This window comes from Oncorhynchus masou, chromosome 16 (genome assembly GCF_036934945.1).
Source record: "Oncorhynchus masou masou isolate Uvic2021 chromosome 16, UVic_Omas_1.1, whole genome shotgun sequence".
Lineage (NCBI taxonomy): Eukaryota > Metazoa > Chordata > Actinopteri > Salmoniformes > Salmonidae > Oncorhynchus > Oncorhynchus masou.
This window is the reverse complement of record NC_088227.1, coordinates 28269443-28282146: the sequence shown is the minus strand read 5'-3', so window position 1 is coordinate 28282146 and position 12704 is coordinate 28269443. Positions and strand designations below refer to the sequence as shown.

The window sequence follows — 12704 nt, the reverse complement described above, 5'->3', positions numbered from 1 at the left end:
CAGTGTTTTGAGGTTAGACTGCCTGTTAAAATCTGTGGATGTGTTTCTAGGTTGTCTGGTGGCTCTCTCTGGGGGAAAGATCAGAACGGATCAGCTGTACAAGTAACTCAGAGTAACTCAAATTAACCCATTGACATGATCAAATATTTATACAAGTCAAAGTTAGACAGATATATTTAGCATATATCAAGTCAGGATTCTAGGAGTAGGTAGAAGTTCGCCACAGATAACCTCTCAGTACCTTCTCTATCCTGCTCATGCTCCTCCTCGCCCGTCTCCATGTCTCCTTTCCTCCCGTCCGGAGGAGGGCGCTCCTGAATACCTCTGCTCTTTGCAGACATATCATCTTTCCCCTCCGCCCCCTCACCTGTGCCCTCTGTAGGACCTTCCTCTGTCTGAGAGCTCTTGAGGGCCTGCGAGTCCAAGCTGTCCAAGGACTCATCCCCATTCACACACTCCTCCTGAGGGACAGGGGGCGCTGTGGCCGTCTTAGGGGCTGACAAATGCTGCTCAGCCTTGAACTGGGCCTCCTTGTGTTTCGCCTGGGGATCATCAGGCTGGTCTTGGGGCTTCTCGCCATCGGCCCGGGTACCCTTATTTTTAGACTGGAGATCTTCATGTTTAGACCCCTCACCTTCAGACTGGATCAACTTGTCCTGGGCTTGAGGCTCTTCGTCTTTACAATGAGACTCTTCCCTTTCAGATGGGGAAGACTCGCTTTTAGACTGGAGGTCTTTGTCTGTGGAGGTGGATTTGGCTTTGTCGTCTGTAGCCGGTGTCTCTTCTTTCTTGGGCCCTGTCCCTGTGCTGCTCTCCCCCTGTGTCTCAGTCTCTGTGCTCCGGCCCCTAGGTGCCGCGTTGGAGTGCTCTTCCTCCACGGAGATGCTTTGTGTGTGAGGGTGTGTGTGGTGTCCGTTGGGCTGAGGGTCCATGGTGTCGCAGGAAGAGTCTTCATCCTGGCTCAGGCTCTCTGGCTCAGGCTCCGCACCTTCATCCTCCTCTTCCTCCATTCCCTTCTTGTAGATCTTCTTCTTCCTGATGATGCCCCGCCCCCAAGATGGCCGCCGACGCATTTTCCTCTTCATGAGATCTGGAAGCAGAGAAAAAAAGAAAATGGTTAATTCAGTCATACTACGCTGGTTCCGCTTACACACACCCGACTCTACTAAACTGGCTTTTGTTCCAGACCCTGCTCTAACACACTAAATGGAAGACCATGACTAGTTTAAATAAATTATATTGTGTCGTTTGCTGTGTTTTATGTACATCATTTTTAAGCACATGAACAAATTAATTTCCCAATCTGATCTGAATCTGATGTGAATCCTTACAAATAGACCTTCATGAAGTGGTCATTCACTGGACTGACGTGACAGTGGACTAACACCTAGCAACTGATTTGCCTTGTTCCTGCCAGGTCTTAAATACAAGGGCGGCATCAGCTGTCCACTACATTGCAGTGGTCTGTGTTCTACATGACAGGGGGAGGTGAGGGTAGTTAGCCCCACGTAAAGAGGGCCTGTGGGAGTAATTGCTAGTTGGATGAGGCAGACCATTGAGAGAGAGCGGGTGAGAGAGAAAGGAAGCTCAAACTTCTAACTGAAAACAATCGAAAGAAGCCCCAGATCTGCCCCACATCTCAGAGCCAAACTGGATTTGCCTGCTGTTCCCTCACGCGAAGAGACTTCCCTTTGCTCTCTAGCCAAAAAGTTTGGCATAATGAACTGACCACCCCTCCCTTTCTACAGCGCTGTGGTCCGGCAGAAATGATTTCTAGTGTATGAGATGTTGACTGCATTTCACTTTGTGGACCTTTGGTCATAATCAGAGAGAACTGGAGAGTGATGAAAAGAGAGTGGGAGAAAGAGAGATCGAGACGGTACTTAGGTGGTAGCCAATGCCACTGCTGGAGGGACACACATGAAAAAAAAGTTAGAGTGGGAGCAAGAGTCTGCCATCTGAGAAAGTTCAGTAAAAGTTCAGTCACAGGGTGTGGTAGAGCTTGACATAGTGAAACTTCGACTATTATTTTTCCAAGCCGATACCGATACTGATTATTGGAGGACCAAATAAAGGCGATGCCGATTAAATCGGACAATTTTTTAAACGTATTTGTAATAATGACACCTACAGCAATACTGAATGAACACTTATTTTAACTTAATATAATACATCAATAAAAATGTATTTAGCCTCAAATAAATAATGAAACATGTTCAATTTGGTTTAAATAATGCAACAAAAGTGTTGGAGAAGAAGGTAAAAGTGCAATATGTGCCATGTAAAAAAGCTAACGTTTAAGTTCCTTGCTCAGAACATGAGAACATATGAAAGCTGGTGGTTCCTTTTAACATAAGTCTTCAATATTCCTAGGTAAGAAGTTTTAGTTTGTAGTTAATATAGTATTTATAAGACTATTTCTCTCTATACCATTTGTGTTCCATATACCTTTGACTATTGGATGTTCTTATAGGCACTTTAGTATTGCCAGTGTAACTGTATAGCTTCCGTCCCTCTCCTCGCCCCTACCTGGGATCGAACCAGGAACACATCGACAACAGCCAACCTCGAAGCAGCGTTACCCATGCAGAGCAAGGGGACGAAACTACTCCAAGTCTCAGAGCGAGTGACGTTTGAAATGCTATTAGCGTGCACCCCGCTAACTAGCTAGCCATTTCACATTGGTTACACCAGCCTAATCTCGGGAGTTGATAGGCTTTAAGTCATAAACAGCTGCTGGCAAACGCACAAAAGTGCTGTTTGAATGAATGCTTACGAGCCTGCCTACCATCGCTCAGTCAGACTGCTCTATCAAATCATAGACTTAATGATAATATAATAACACAGAAATACGAGCCTTTGGTCATTAATATTGCAGAATCCGGAAACTATCATTTCGAAAACAAAACTTTTAATATTATTGCATATACCCTGACTCTGCGTGCAATAAACGCAAGAGAAGTGACAATTTCACCTGGTTAATATTGCCTGCTAACCTGAATTTCTTTTAGCTAAATATGCAGGTTTAGAAATATATACTTCTGTGTATTGATTTTAAGAAAGGCGTTGATGTTTATGGTTAGGTACACGTTGGAGCAACGAAGGTCCTTTTTCCGCGAATGCGCACTGCATCGATTATATGCAACGCAGGACACGCTAGATAAACTATTAATATCATCAACCATGTGTAGTTATAACTAGTGATTATGGTTGATTGATTGTTTTTAAGATAAGTTTAATGCTAGCTAGCAACTTACCTTGGCTTCTTGCTGCATTCGCGTAACAGGCAGTCTCCTTGTGGAGTGCAATGTAAGGCAGGTGGTTAGAGAGTTGGACACTAGTTAACTGTAAGGTTGCAAGATTGAATCCCCAAGCTGACAAGGTAAAAAACTGTCGTTCTGCCCCTGAACAAGGCAGTTAACCCACCGTTCCTAGGCCGTCATTGAAAACAAGAACGTGTTCTTAACTGACTTCCCTAGTTAAATAAAGGTGTAAAAAAATATATTAGAATAATAAAAAATAAAAAAATAACAAATTCGGCCAAATCGGTGTCCAAAAATACAGATTGTTATGAAACCATGAAATCGGCCATAATTAAATCGGCCATTCCGATTAATCGGTCAAACTCTATTCTGCAGGGTCAGATTCTACACACTGCATTTTCCAAACTACAGCCGCAGGGTGAGTTGCGCACGGAGGGGTCCATTGGTGGGAAGAAGGCAATATAGAAGACACATTGGTTATCCTCTTGAAACTCTGGGGGAGCCATTTCATTTTTGGATGAAAAACGTTCCCGTTTTAAACAAGATATTTTGATACAAAAAGATGCTCGACTATGCATATAATTGATAGCTTTGGAAAGAAAACACTCTGAAGTTTCCAGAACTGCAAAGATATTGTCTGTGAGTGCTACAGGCAAAACCAAGATGAAACTGCAACCAGGAAATGAGCAGGATTTTTGAGGCTCTGTTTTCCATTGTCTCCTTATATGGCTGTGAATGCGACAGGAATGAGCCTGCCCTATCTATCGTTTCCCCAAGGTGTCTGCAGCATTGTGACGTATTTGTCGGCATATCATTGGAAGATTGACCATAAGAGACTACATTTGCCAGGTGTCCGCCCGGTGTCCTCCGTCGAAATTGGTGCGTCATTTTCAGCTGCTGGTATTTTTCTATGGGATTCTGAGACAAAAGCAGGCTTCCACGAACGGCATATCAATGAAGAGATATGTGAAAAAACACCTTGAGGATTGATTCTAAACAATGTTTCCCATGTTTCGGTCGATATTATGGAGTTAATTTGGAAAAAGTTTGACGTTTTGGTGACTGAATTTTCGGTTCGTTTCGGTAGCCAAATGTGATGTACAAAACGGAGCGATTTCTCCTACACAAAGATTCTTTCAGGAAAAACTGAACATTTGCTATGTAACTGAGTCTCCTCATTGAAAACATCCGAAGTTCTTCAAAGGTAAATGATTTTATTTATTTGGTGATCTGGTTTTTGTGAAAATGGTGCGTGCTAAATGCTACGCAAAATGCTAAGCTAGCTTGCAATACTCTTACACAAATGCTTGATTTGCTATGGTTCAAAAGCATATTTTGAAAATCTGAGATGACAGTGTCGTTAAGAAAAGGCTAAGCTTGAGAGCAGGCATATTATTTTCATTTCATTTGCGATTTTCAGAAATCGTTAACGTTGCATTATGCTAATGAGCCTGAGGCTGTATTCACGATCCCGGATACGGGATGGGTAGTATCAAGAAGTTATACCAGAACTGTGATTTGGGGCATACATGTCTTTCTTCTTATTTAAATTGCTACAAAAGCCCAAAACAATCTCATTAAAAAATAACAGTATAGCCTGCCTTAGCAACCACAGTATAGCCTGCTGTAGCTAAATCTGGAAAAAAAATGGCTGACGTAGTGGGAAAGAAAAGCAGGTCATCCCGTTAGGCAGTTTTTCAGTTTCAGGGCAAATGATCAGTAAACCAGCAGAACTGACCCAAGTCAATTGCAGAATATGCAAAAAGATCATCAGGGCAAAGAACGGACAGACCACAAACGTCCGTCATCCTGCGGAGTTCGCTACTCTGGGGTTGAACATGCTGGTGGTTTTTGCTATAAAGAATGTTATAAATAACTAGTATTATCTAATTGTATATTTAGGATTTTTACAGTTTGATAGGCAAAAGGCAATGCCGTTGTGGGTACGCCAAATAAAAATATATACAGTGGGGAGAACAAGCATTTGATACACTGCCGATTTTGCAGGTTTTCCTACTTACAAAGCATGTAGAGGTCTAATTTTTATCACAGGTACACTTCAACTGTGAGAGACGGAATCTAAAACAAAAATCAGGAAAATCACATTGTATGATTAAGTAATTAATTAGCATTTTATTGTATGACATAAGTATTTGATCACCTACCAACCAGTAAGAATTCCGTCTCTCTGTTCCTGTTACTTTTTCTTTATTAATCCCTCCTGTTCTCCACTCATTACCTGTATTAACTGCACCTGTTTGAACTCGTTACCTGTATAAAAGAACTGTCCACACACTCAAACAGACTCCAACCTCTCCACAATGGCCAAGACCAGAGAGCTGTTTTATCTCGTTGTTGTTGACATACATACACACAATTAGTAAGCCATTCAAAATAAAGTTGTTTGTGAGAACTCTGACACAGAATTATTTTCTATTCCCGCTTATTGAAAGTGCTGCTGTGGGAGCTTATGACCGTTGCGCAAATCAAGAACATTAATAAACACTTCAACAATGTATGCTGAACGTTCTTCTCCCAGCATACACCCCTCCAACCAGGCATGCTTTATCTACTCATTTGCTAGATGCAGAGTTCAAGTGAAGGTCAAGCAAATCATAGAGGAAGCAGACTGTATTGCAATAATCTCTGATGGGTGATCGAATGTTCGTGGGCAAGGAATAATTAACTACATAATCTCCACCCCTCAACCAGTATTCTACAAGAACACAGACACACCGGTCCCTACATTGCAGATGAGCCGAAGTTAGTCATCAATGACCTTGGACCACAGAAGGTATTTGCTCTGGTGATAGAGAATGCTGTGAACATGAAGGCTGCTTGGTCTACGGTGGAGGAGTCCTACCCTCATATCACACCCACTGGCTGTGCTGCTCATGCATTGAATCTGCTCCTCAAGGACATCTTGGCACTGAAAACAATGGACACACTCTACAAGAGAGCCAAGGAAATGGTTCGGCATCAAGTTATAGCAGCAATCTACCTCACCAATCAAAGTGAGAAGAATAAGAGCACCACTTTGAAGCTGCCCAGCAACACGCGTTGGGGTGGTGTTGACATCATGTCTGACAGTCTCCAGGAGGGGAAGGTGTCTGAAGACGGGGAAGACTGGAGGGAAAGACTCAACAAGGCCTATGGTGTCATCACTACTGTGTCTCACCACCTTGGCTTGGGTGAGGGCAAGGTTCTTGGCAGTCTGGCGAAGTACACTTCCAAGCAAGGGCTTTGGGATGGAAATGCAATATGGCAGTCGTGCCAACATATCTCATCAGCCACCTGGTTTAAGGGACTCTGTGGATCTGAGGCTCTTCCCCCTGTTGCCTCCATCATCCTCCAAATCCCACCAACATCAGCTGCCTCAGAGCGCAACTGGTCCTTGTTTGGAAACCCACACACCAAAGCAAAGAACATGCTGAGAAGACATGGAAGCCAGAAAGGAAGACAATCAAAGCTTTACTTTCTATCATTTTACAGATGTATGTGGAAAACGTTTTTTGGGAGATGCGATGGATCATTGGAGATCATTGAATATTCCCATTCTTTTATTGTTCAGGGAAATCATCCCATGTGTAGAGTCAACTCATTTCATTAAAAGTTAAATTCGTAACGAAATAGTTTTTAAACATTTCTTAAGATGAGATAAAAAGGTTTGTCTCCATATTTGCCTCCAAAAAACATCTACATTTAAATGGTATTTATATTCATTTGAATATATTTCCATTAATTCCCATATATTCCTGTTAATTCTCACAGGACGTTTCCACCACTGAATATTCCCCAAAATGTGCAAACCTAGCATGCACTGAAGTATTTTACTAAGTAGTGAGGTCAGACATGCCTGGTCCAGTGTGCGTTTGAGACGTGCATTAAGCCCGATTGCCAGACCATTTAATTATTGTCAAGGTCCATTGGAGTGATAAAACACCACAGCTGGGTAATCTCCTGAAGAATCAATACAGAACTACGCCATGCCAGTACTCACTGGAGCTAATTACTACATTATTTACCACAAATAATTTACGTCAGTATCACCAGTTAGGAGCTTTATCTTACTGCTATATAAAATACACTGGCCACATCACTGCACAGACGAAAGGCTTCTGCGTGTGTGTATCGATTCATGGCGATTCATTATGCATTACCTCCTAGAAAGCTCCCTAAGGAGACGTCACAACACTCAAGCTACACCCGTTCTCTTGTCACTTCCGCTCTTCATTCCCATCTTTCTCTTTCTTCTCACCTTTCCATTTGCTAGATGTGGATACGCATTGATCTTCAGTGAGAATGAATCCTTGTGTTACTAAATAGTTGTTTGACAAGGTAGGCAAAATGAGAGAAGCCTTCAAATAGAAGAATTCTCAGATCCCAGCAAAACTAAATCCAACATCCCCAGCTAAATGAGAGTAGGATTTCTAGACAGGCGGGCCATCAGAGGTTATTGAGGGGGTTGAGTTGTCACAATACATCACAGAAGCCCTCACACTTCGCCTCATCACTAGGCAGCTAATGCCATGCAATTACTGCCACTGTGTGTGTGTGCATGTGCATGCAACCACATGATTGTGCATATGAAGGACATTTCACCAGAAAAAAAATCCGCTCGCCAGATAAATACAACAGGAAGAATTGGTTGGAATACAATTCGATTGATCACAACTTTGTTTGTCATTCTTAAAAATCACACGAGTGAAAAAAAAAAATGACATGGAACCAATGGAGTGTGTTTTAATGAAGTCCCAGTGAGTAGGGAGAATATGTGAGGGGTTTGTGTTTTAATGAAGTCCCAGTGAGTAGGGTGAATATGTGAGGGGTTTGTGTTTTAATGAAGTCCCAGTGAGTAGGGTGAATATGTGAGGGGTTTGTGTTTTAATGAAGTCCCAGTGAGTAGGGTGAATATGTGAGGGGTTTGTGTTTTAATGAAGTCCCAGTGAGTAGGGAGAATATGTGATGGGTTTGTGTTTTAATGAAGTCCCAGTGAGTAGGGTGAATATGTGATGGGTTTGTGTTTTAATGAAGTCCCAGTGAGTAGGGTGAATATGTGAGGGGTTTGTGTTTTAATGAAGTCCCAGTGAGTAGGGTGAATATGTGATGGGTTTGTGTTTTAATGAAGTCCCAGTGAGTAGGGAGAATATGTGATGGGTTTGTGTTTTAATGAAGTCCCAGTGAGTAGGGTGAATATGTGAGGGGTTTGTGTTTTAATGAAGTCCCAGTGAGTAGGGTGAATATGTGATGGGTTTGTGTTTTAATGAAGTCCCAGTGAGTAGGGTGAATATGTGAGGGGTTTGTGTTTTAATGAAGTCCCAGTGAGTAGGGTGAATATGTGATGGGTTTGTGTTTTAATGAAGTCCCAGTGAGTAGGGTGAATATGTGATGGGTTTGTGTTTTAATGAAGTCCCAGTGAGTAGGGTGAATATGTGATGGGTTTGTGTTTTAATGAAGTCCCAGTGAGTAGGGTGAATATGTGAGGGGTTTGTGTTTTAATGAATTCCCAGTGAGTAGGGTGAATATGTGATGGGTTTGTGTTTTAATGAAGTCCCAGTGAGTAGGGTGAATATGTGAGGGGTTTGTGTTTTAATGAAGTCCCAGTGAGTAGGGTGAATATGTGATGGGTTTGTGTTTTAATGAAGTCCCAGTGAGTAGGGTGAATATGTGATGGGTTTGTGTTTTAATGAAGTCCCAGTGAGTAGGGTGAATATGTGATGGGTTTGTGTTTTAATGAAGTCCCAGTGAGTAGGGTGAATATGTGAGGGGTTTGTGTTTTAATGAAGTCCCAGTGAGTAGGGTGAATATGTGAGGGGTTTGTGTTTTAATGAAGTCCCAGTGAGTAGGGTGAATATGTGAGGGGTTTGTGTTTTAATGAAGTCCCAGTGAGTAGGGTGAATATGTGAGGGGTTTGTGTTTTAATGAAGTCCCAGTGAGTAGGGTGAATATGTGAGGGGTTTGTGTTTTAATGAAGTCCCAGTGAGTAGGGTGAATATGTGAGGGGTTTGTGTTTTAATGAAGTCCCAGTGAGTAGGGTGAATATGTGAGGGGTTTGTGTTTTAATGAAGTCCCAGTGAGTAGGGTGAATATGTGATGGGTTTGTGTTTTAATGAAGTCCCAGTGAGTAGGGAGAATATGTGATGGGTTTGTGTTTTAATGAAGTCCCAGTGAGTAGGGTGAATATGTGAGGGGTTTGTGTTTTAATGAAGTCCCAGTGAGTAGGGTGAATATGTGATGGGTTTGTGTTTTAATGAAGTCCCAGTGAGTAGGGAGAATATGTGATGGGTTTGTGTTTTAATGAAGTCCCAGTGAGTAGGGTGAATATGTGAGGGGTTTGTGTTTTAATGAAGTCCCAGTGAGTAGGGTGAATATGTGATGGGTTTGTGTTTTAATGAAGTCCCAGTGAGTAGGGTGAATATGTGAGGGGTTTGTGTTTTAATGAAGTCCCAGTGAGTAGGGTGAATATGTGATGGGTTTGTGTTTTAATGAAGTCCCAGTGAGTAGGTTGAATATGTGAGGGGTTTGTTTTAATGAAGTCCCAGTGAGTAGGGTGAATATGTGAGGGGTTTGTGTTTTAATGAAGTCCCAGTGAGTAGGGTGAATATGTGATGGGTTTGTGTTTTAATGAAGTCCCAGTGAGTAGGGTGAATATGTGATGGGTTTGTGTTTTAATGAAGTCCCAGTGAGTAGGGTGAATATGTGAGGGGTTTGTGTTTTAATGAAGTCCCAGTGAGTAGGGTGAATATGTGAGGGGTTTGTTTTAATGAAGTCCCAGTGAGTAGGGTGAATATGTGATGGGTTTGTGTTTTAATGAAGTCCCAGTGAGTAGGGTGAATATGTGATGGGTTTGTGTTTTAATGAAGTCCCAGTGAGTAGGTTGAATATGTGAGGGGTTTGTTTTAATGAAGTCCCAGTGAGTAGGGTGAATATGTGAGGGGTTTGTGTTTTAATGAAGTCCCAGTGAGTAGGGTGAATATGTGAGGGGTTTGTGTTTTAATGAAGTCCCAGTGAGTAGGGTGAATATGTGAGGGGTTTGTGTTTTAATGAAGTCCCAGTGAGTAGGGTGAATATGTGAGGGGTTTGTGTTTTAATGAAGTCCCAGTGAGTAGGGTGAATATGTGATGGGTTTGTGTTTTAATGAAGTCCCAGTGAGTAGGGTGAATATGTGAGGGGTTTGTGTTTTAATGAAGTCCCAGTGAGTAGGGTGAATATGTGATGGGTTTGTGTTTTAATGAAGTCCCAGTGAGTAGGGTGAATATGTGAGGGGTTTGTGTTTTAATGAAGTCCCAGTGAGTAGGGTGAATATGTGAGGGGTTTGTGTTTTAATGAAGTCCCAGTGAGTAGGGTGAATATGTGATGGGTTTGTGTTTTAATGAAGTCCCAGTGAGTAGGGTGAATATGTGATGGGTTTGTGTTTTAATGAAGTCCCAGTGAGTAGGGTGAATATGTGATGGGTTTGTGTTTTAATGAAGTCCCAGTGAGTAGGGTGAATATGTGAGGGGTTTGTGTTTTAATGAAGTCCCAGTGAGTAGGGTGAATATGTGAGGGGTTTGTGTTTTAATGAAGTCCCAGTGAGTAGGGTGAATATGTGATGGGTTTGTGTTTTAATGAAGTCCCAGTGAGTAGGGTGAATATGTGAGGGGTTTGTGTTTTAATGAAGTCCCAGTGAGTAGGGTGAATATGTGATGGGTTTGTGTTTTAATGAAGTCCCAGTGAGTAGGGTGAATATGTGAGGGGTTTGTGTTTTAATGAAGTCCCAGTGAGTAGGGTGAATATGTGATGGGTTTGTGTTTTAATGAAGTCCCAGTGAGTAGGGTGAATATGTGAGGGGTTTGTGTTTTAATGAAGTCCCAGTGAGTAGGGTGAATATGTGAGGGGTTTGTGTTTTAATGAAGTCCCAGTGAGTAGGGTGAATATGTGATGGGTTTGTGTTTTAATGAAGTCCCAGTGAGTAGGGTGAATATGTGATGGGTTTGTGTTTTAATGAAGTCCCAGTGAGTAGGGTGAATATGTGATGGGTTTGTGTTTTAATGAAGTCCCAGTGAGTAGGGTGAATAGGTGATGGGTTTGTGTTTTAATGAAGTCCCAGTGAGTAGGGTGAATATGTGATGGGTTTGTGTTTTAATGAAGTCCCAGTGAGTAGGGTGAATATGTGATGGGTTTGTGTTTTAATGAAGTCCCAGTGAGTAGGGTGAATATGTGATGGGTTTGTGTTTTAATGAAGTCCCAGTGAGTAGGGTGAATATGTGATGGGTTTGTGTTTTAATGAAGTCCCAGTGAGTAGGGTGAATATGTGAGGGGTTTGTGTTTTAATGAAGTCCCAGTGAGTAGGGTGAATATGTGAGGGGTTTGTGTTTTAATGAAGTCCCAGTGAGTAGGGTGAACATGTGAGGGGTTTGTGTTTTAATGAAGTCCCAGTGAGTAGGGTGAACATGTGAGGGGTTTGTGTTTCAATGAAGTCCCAGTGAGTAGGGTGAACATGTGATGGGTTTGTGTTTTAATGAAGTCCCAGTGAGTAGGGTGAATATGTGAGGGGTTTGTGTTTTAATGAAGTCCCAGTGAGTAGGGTGAATATGTGATGGGTTTGTGTTTTAATGAAGTCCCAGTGAGTAGGGTGAATATGTGATGGGTTTGTGTTTTAATGAAGTCCCAGTGAGTAGGGTGAATATGTGAGGGGTTTGTGTTTTAATGAAGTCCCAGTGAGTAGGGTGAATATGTGAGGGGTTTGTGTTTTAATGAAGTCCCAGTGAGTAGGGTGAATATGTGATGGGTTTGTGTTTTAATGAAGTCCCAGTGAGTAGGGTGAATATGTGAGGGGTTTGTGTTTTAATGAAGTCCCAGTGAGTAGGGTGAATATGTGAGGGGTTTGTGTTTTAATGAAGTCCCAGTGAGTAGGGTGAATATGTGATGGGTTTGTGTTTTAATGAAGTCCCAGTGAGTAGGGTGAATATGTGATGGGTTTGTGTTTTAATGAAGTCCCAGTGAGTAGGTTGAATATGTGAGGGGTTTGTTTTAATGAAGTCCCAGTGAGTAGGGTGAATATGTGAGGGGTTTGTGTTTTAATGAAGTCCCAGTGAGTAGGGTGAATATGTGAGGGGTTTGTGTTTTAATGAAGTCCCAGTGAGTAGGGTGAATATGTGAGGGGTTTGTGTTTTAATGAAGTCCCAGTGAGTAGGGTGAATATGTGAGGGGTTTGTGTTTTAATGAAGTCCCAGTGAGTAGGGTGAATATGTGATGGGTTTGTGTTTTAATGAAGTCCCAGTGAGTAGGGTGAATATGTGAGGGGTTTGTGTTTTAATGAAGTCCCAGTGAGTAGGGTGAATATGTGATGGGTTTGTGTTTTAATGAAGTCCCAGTGAGTAGGGTGAATATGTGAGGGGTTTGTGTTTTAATGAAGTCCCAGTGAGTAGGGTGAATATGTGAGGGGTTTGTGTTTTAATG

The 12704-nt window shown here is 42.1% G+C and overlaps 1 protein-coding gene across 2 annotated transcripts in view; it reads right to left on the bottom strand.

Annotated features, from left to right (window-relative positions):
- atad2b (ATPase family AAA domain containing 2B) overlaps window positions 1-12704 on the bottom strand; it is a 128010-nt gene that overhangs the window by 23289 nt on the left and 92017 nt on the right. The window contains exon 25 of one of the 2 annotated variants that reach the window (XM_064991388.1): window positions 242-1090. In XM_064991388.1, the coding sequence (XP_064847460.1) occupies window positions 242-1090 (849 nt within the window). The remainder of the gene's footprint in view (window positions 1-241; window positions 1091-12704) is intronic. The other variant, XM_064991389.1, reaches the window with a different exon arrangement.